Consider the following 6,455-nt stretch of genomic DNA (forward strand, 5'->3'; position numbering starts at 1 on the left):
CCTTTTTCGACAGATCCTGTATTCCTCAAAAAATGAGGTTCCTCCCATTCTGGAAACCTCTCACAAAGAAGCATCACACATGATAAATGAATGTAAAATTATGTTTTTATTCAAACATTTTGTTATTAAATATGAAAATAATATGGGGGACATTTTTCATTTCAATAAAAATCAGTCTTAAATAATACTGTAGTACAACTGTTTGCATATTTACCGGAGATAAAATATTTATATATCACTTTTTATATAATAAATATAGACGGCACCTTTTAAAATTCAGACATAATACATGTATGGTACATAGTCACACTTGCTGTTAGACAGCTGGCAATATTTAGTTGCCTTATCCTCCTAACAATCTCAGGCTAAAAAAAAATAGTTTAGCACCTTTCAGTCATTGAGGCTCCAGCTCAAGAAAGCACTTCAGCATATGCTCATTTTTATTTTCTGTTTCATGAAAAACTTTGTAATGCTGTGGCTTTGGTATGAATTGGAACACAACTAAATTTCAAAATACCAAATGTATTTCAATGTACTTAAATTCCATGGACTTAAGTGAAACTTAAGTATCTACTTAACATTTAACACATTTTTCATTGCTTTCCTGAACAGAGATGCTTTTCCGGGCCCTTTTTCCTGCCTAATTAAATAAATGATCATCCATAATCTTATTAATTTTAGCCATCAACGTAATACCAGAAGGTCAGTTAAGTACAATATTGAGTCTATACATTATGTTTTTATGAAGTTCACAGGGAATATCAGGTAATGACATGCAGCTTTGTATTATCCGGTTAATTAACATATAAAAATAAACAGCATTTCTTATGCAGCAATAGGAATTATAAATACTTTGTTGGTGTTTCCACAAAATGGATTTCATTATAAATACTGATGTTAAAATAGTTAAATATTAATAAATAGATGTATATAAAAACAGAATAACAAAAGTATAACTAAACTCATCAACATCTACATTTCCTTTTCTGACTTTGGCTCCTTTTTCGCTTGTTATGAGTAGCTGGATGGTCCTGTAGTAGTTTTTGTAAGGTGGGGAAAAGTTCATTAACAGCTTTGCGTTGGATTTTCGAATCATTCATCTGTTTCAAATGACAAAAAGAAATAGTCATTCCAAAAGGTACTAGAAGTTAATTAGCATGCACTATGGTTTAGGCTGTTGTACTGGGCATTACAGGATAGGGCAGCGTAACACACTGATGAAGAATAGCAATAACTCCTCAATCCACCAATCAATTCAGATAAGGAAGAGCAATCTTCCATTGAATTTTGTTGTCCAATTTCTAGTCTACTTTATAATATGGTATAAGTCAACAACATTCTATAGTGCTGAGCTAATGTGTGGCTCGTCATGTCATATTATGACAGGGTTTGATTTACTGTGGTATTGAAGGGCAAAATATTAACTCAGGTGAAGGTCAGTGGGAACCAGAGGAGTTACATTGGTGTTAACAATAGAGTCTGATTCAGAATGACACTTTTGAAGGCTGTCTTTTGATCCCTTTTGAGGTCTGACTATAAACTAATTACTAATTCCTCAACCCAGTTTAGGAGACAAGGGCTGTTAAATATGTAATAAGCTGACATAAGGTTAAGGTTGTATGTTACTCTTCTTGACTTTGTTTTCATTCATTAGTTTTTGATTAAAATGTTTCAGATGCTAACAGGCATTGATTGAGCTATTTTGTGAGCACACACACACATAATTTAAAAAAATATTAAATAAAAAATTGTCTTTTAGGATATGACTTTTCCCCCAAAGAAAACACTTAGGCTGTGTCTACATTGTCAAAAATCTTGCCGTCTGTCTACACTGGCCGCGAGTATTTGCGCAAGAATATTGACTTTGTAATGTACAAAATCAGTGGTTCTTGTGCAAATACTCTGACGCTCCCACTCAGGGTTAAGCCCTCTTGCGCAATTATTCTTGCGCAAGAGGGCCAGTGTAGACAACAACGTTAATTTCTTGTGCAAGAAAGCCTGATGGCTAAAATGGCCATCAGAGCCTTCTTGCGCAAGAGAGCGTCTACACTGGCACGGATGCTTTTGCACAAAAGCAAATCTTTTGCGCAAAGGCACATGCCAGTATAGACACTCTCTTGCGCAAATACTTTTAATGGAAAAACTTTTCCGTTAAAAGTATTTGCGCAAAATCATTCCAGTGTAGATGCAGCATTAGGCAAAAGCCTAAAAAAGGAAAGGAGCTTTAGATTTTGACCTGAATGTCAAGAAGCTGAGACTTTGTTGCTTCAAACGGGAAATGAATTCTAGATGTTTTCCTTCATAAAATGAAAGAAAAAAAATATCCTTACCTGAAGTTGTGATAACTCCATTAGATCTTTTACTTTTTTGAAGCTGTCAGTGAGGTTGTTGTTCAATGTATGCAGGGCATTGTTTATGTTCACTATGTGGTGTTTGCCGTTGGTTGGGACAACAGAAAACATTTTCAAGTACAAGGAAACGATCTGGCTGAGTATGATTTTTTTTTCAGTTATCTGTTAGAAATACAGAAAGTAAAAGGGTTTAATGAACTTCCATCAGTAGTGAAATGTAGAAAATCAAAATGAAAACCCTCCGCTGGGGTCAGAGAGGACTCCATGCAACTTGAGACAAGGGAATGCAAACATGGCTTTCAGCCTTCATTCTGGGTTGGCTGAGACTTGAGTTGAACATAACTGGCATAAACTAAAGTATCCTGGGAGCTGTTGTAACTTGTGCCAGCTATCTTAAGAAACCATTACACTAGCCTCGAGATCAATAGTTTATAGGAACTCCCTGGGTACAGCCTTTTTCTCCCAGGCATGTCCCCAGCACCAATAGAGAAGATGATGAGATGTCATAGCAGTCACTATGTCCATTCTAAGCTCCTATGGGATCTCAGATACTGAGGTGATTTTCCTCTAGCTAGCTACTTCAGACTGAGAGCCACTTTGCACAAGTAAGGTACTGCAACGCAGCCACACCACTGCTCAAAATCTGGTCCTAAGGATTTAGGCTTACCTCTGTCCAACTCTTCAGCCTTTCCGTGAAAATTGATCCGCCATCAGCTACATCTGACTGATTTGAATTCTGCAATGGAATACAGAAATGACTTAGAAGTAGACAACAAGATGGAAAACAAACTGGACCCTCTGCTGAGCAGGATAGAGTAGTAGTGAAATACATACAAGAATTATTTTTGCTCTAAGGGTTTTCAGCTCTTAAAAGTCTTTCATCTCAAATAAATTATACAACTATAGTCACTAAACTGGTGAGTACCATTGTGGCCTGTTAATTTTACAACAAATGTCATTACTCAAATTATCTGTACCTTTTGCACCTGCAGTTCCCCTGATAAGCAACCAGCTACTCACAGTAATCATATTATGTGCTCTTTGTGGACACTGATATTAACAGCTTATCTTTCATTCATTCCTTTCACAGTACTTAGGAAAAATCCCCCATTGTCTTCTGTGAATGAATGGGAATTCATTTACCTTTGTGAAAATTTTGTGCCAGTAAAGGCTCAGTGCAAAGGGCCCATTCAGTGTAATTTTCATGGGCAGAGATACCCTGTGCTGGATGACAGTAGGGAGGAGGTAAATTCAGGGCAACTGGCTTGAGTAGTGTTAGTGAGCATGCTCATCAGTGTGAGCATGCTTAGTGCATGCCAAGCAGCAAACCTGGAAGGCACATGACCCAGCATATACTGCCCCCTCTCCCCGCCAACATTTCACCTCTGCTCACATGATTCCCAGGTTCAGGGTTTGAATGTATCCTAAGTAGTGCAAACAGGACTTCCTTGTTTGGGTGAATTGCAAACAGCCCAGTTCTAGCAGAGAGAAACTATAGTTTCATAGGTGTCATTTCAGAGAGTCAGAACTGTAGTATTCAGAGACTTGTAAAAACTGGGGGAAAGTCCAATATCCTACTGTCAGATTGAGGGATGCAAAGATATTGGGGACTAAAGAGCATTTTGTAGAGCTGCAATTCATAAAACACAGGTGTACTGGATGCTGTATCTCAGTAATTGCAGGGATAGAAAATACAGAGACTTAAATTTTTTTTTCTAGTGGCAATGGAGTTATTTTGACTAGTCCTGATAAAATGTAACCCTAACAATACAACGTTAATCATTTTTGTTTGCTCAATAATGTAATTACTTATCCTTCAATGGGATAATTTGCATGCTGAAGTGCTTTGTTGGCTCTGGGCCTACCTGTCAATTTTGAGAAGTGCTGAGCACATGAAGTGGGCTTGAACTCTGGATTTCAAAGAAAACAATGAGTGCTCAGCACATCCCAGGATTTGGCCCTACATAGTTATATATACTGTCATAGGAATCTAACATATAATCACAATAATTTTCTTATATATAAAACCAATATTGCATTTTTATCTTTGAGCAGTTGGTAAACATTAAGCAAACCTCACCACATTTCTTTAAGGTTATTACTGTAACTGTTATACTCATTCTACAGACAAACACAAAATCTGTGACTAAGCTGGAAATGGAAGTCAGTGATCCTGGACCCCAGTTTTTTGCTCTGGCTACAAGACTATTCTGCATTTTTCATTAATTTAAGTATATGAATTTGAAATGCTAAAAGGAAAAGAACAATTAATGACCACCCAATCCTACAGTTCTTATTGCCACTAGTAATCCCATCTGAAATCAACAGGTTATCTGTTTGACTCCTGTTGATTTCATAAATTAATATCACATTTACAAAATCTCTATGAAAAGTGCTAATGGTGCAGATACTGTGTTCTTGCACACATCATAATCTCAGTATGTGAAAGCAGGATTAATATAGTACTGTTTCAAAAATACTACAGAATAAGCACTAGGGGCCACCTTTGAGCAATATAAGAAGAAGAAAGCATTTGCTAAAGCAAAGAATCTCCTATAACCTCAGTCATTTTCAGTTATTCTTGTTAACATTATGAACTACTGCTTAATCTCCTATCTCTGGCAAATGTAACTTTGTCAAGCTCAAATTAATAATGATCCAAGAGGTTGCATCTTAATTGTTACAATGCATTATGCATTGTTCCATGTAATTGATTGCTAAAGGAACTGGGGAAATGTACCCATCAAAAAGCATAAATAATTATATCAATTTTCCTCAGATTCAAAATACTACAGTATATTACTTTAATTAGTTCAGTTAGAGGGACCTTTGTTTTGGTGTCAAAGGTAAATAAAACAAAGACATTTTCTAATATCAAACTATATCCAACTAGGCAAAAGTAACTCTACATATTCTGTAACAGGACTATGTTGCATTTTGATTGTCATAAACCAAACTCTAACCAACTTTCAGTAATATTCAAATCCAAATGTCTAAAACATAAGCAGTACGAGAAAAAGAAGAATGGGTTATTAGAAGATTGTACTTACAAAGTCAGCTTTGAGTTTTTCTATATCGTCTTCTATTTGAGTAAGAAGTGATTGACCAAAAACACATCCAAAATAAGAGCTGATAGATAGGAGTATGAAGAAATAAGTCTGAGGAGTCATTTCTGTGGAGTCACTGAATAAGAAATGCTTAATTGATTTCTGAAGATAGGTATCAGGCCCAAAGCAATGTGCTAACTTCCTAACAGTCGAGTCTAGTATTAGAAGAAAGCCAACTAATGAACTTCATCTGTCTTGCTGGTGGTATTTATACCTGGGTGTTAAATATTTTTATCTCATCATCAGAATTACGCATTTTTCACAGGTTTTAGAAAATGAGATGGTGTTAGATAGGACGTGATGCTTATTGGTTTTATTAATAGGTATGGTTTGTGGGATTTCAGCATTTAAAGTTTCCTTTAAATGACTAGATCTCCCACATGACAGAATATGATGCTAGGTTACGTGTCCAGTCCTGCCACCTTTGAGGGATCCCTCGAAAGCATTTTCAACCTGGCCCTGGAAATTTTCCACATGGCTCATCAACCCCATGTAAAGGTAAAATTTACGTGGGGTGTTGAAAAGTTTCAATGATTTGTCTGTGGTTGGGAACAAGCAGGAAAGGAAATACTGGTAATAGCTGGGGAAGTGGAGTGTTACGAAACGTTTGTGCTGTGGCTCACACGTAAGATTCTTGCAAACCATCAGAAGCAAAGAAATCATAAAGAAGTCAGTTTGATAGTCAAGTCGCTTGTGGTGTTCACTTACAATAACCATTTTGATTAACACTGTACTCTTCAGAGCTCTGAAGAATTTTAGATGATCACCTCAATGTTCCATTTTATGCAAATTCAATAGTCCTCTTTTTTAAGACAGAAATGTTTTCACTACGTTTTCTTATTTTCCAGTCTCACCTCAGTGACTATAGAAAATGAAATTCTGATACCAATGTCAGAAGGATGTATTGCAAGTTCTTTCTTTGTGCACAGCAAGGCCTGCACGGTTGTACTTCAGCACATTTGCAAGTAGAGACTGTGTTGAGTGCAAGTGAAATTAA

At 36.4% G+C, this 6,455-nt stretch overlaps 1 protein-coding gene across 1 annotated transcript; it reads right to left on the minus strand.

Moving 5' to 3' along the window:
- Nucleotides 1-728: 728 nt before the first annotated feature.
- Nucleotides 729-5,581, minus strand: IFNG (interferon gamma). Its single transcript, NM_001286902.1, is given in 4 exon segments — nucleotides 729-1,100; nucleotides 2,331-2,513; nucleotides 3,019-3,087; nucleotides 5,402-5,581. Coding segments are annotated over 4 exon segments (507 nt in total). The 5' UTR covers nucleotides 5,522-5,581; the 3' UTR covers nucleotides 729-965.
- Nucleotides 5,582-6,455: the final 874 nt, after the last annotated feature.

The sequence above is a fragment of the Pelodiscus sinensis genome, chromosome 1, assembly GCF_049634645.1.
Source record: "Pelodiscus sinensis isolate JC-2024 chromosome 1, ASM4963464v1, whole genome shotgun sequence".
Lineage (NCBI taxonomy): Eukaryota > Metazoa > Chordata > Testudines > Trionychidae > Pelodiscus > Pelodiscus sinensis.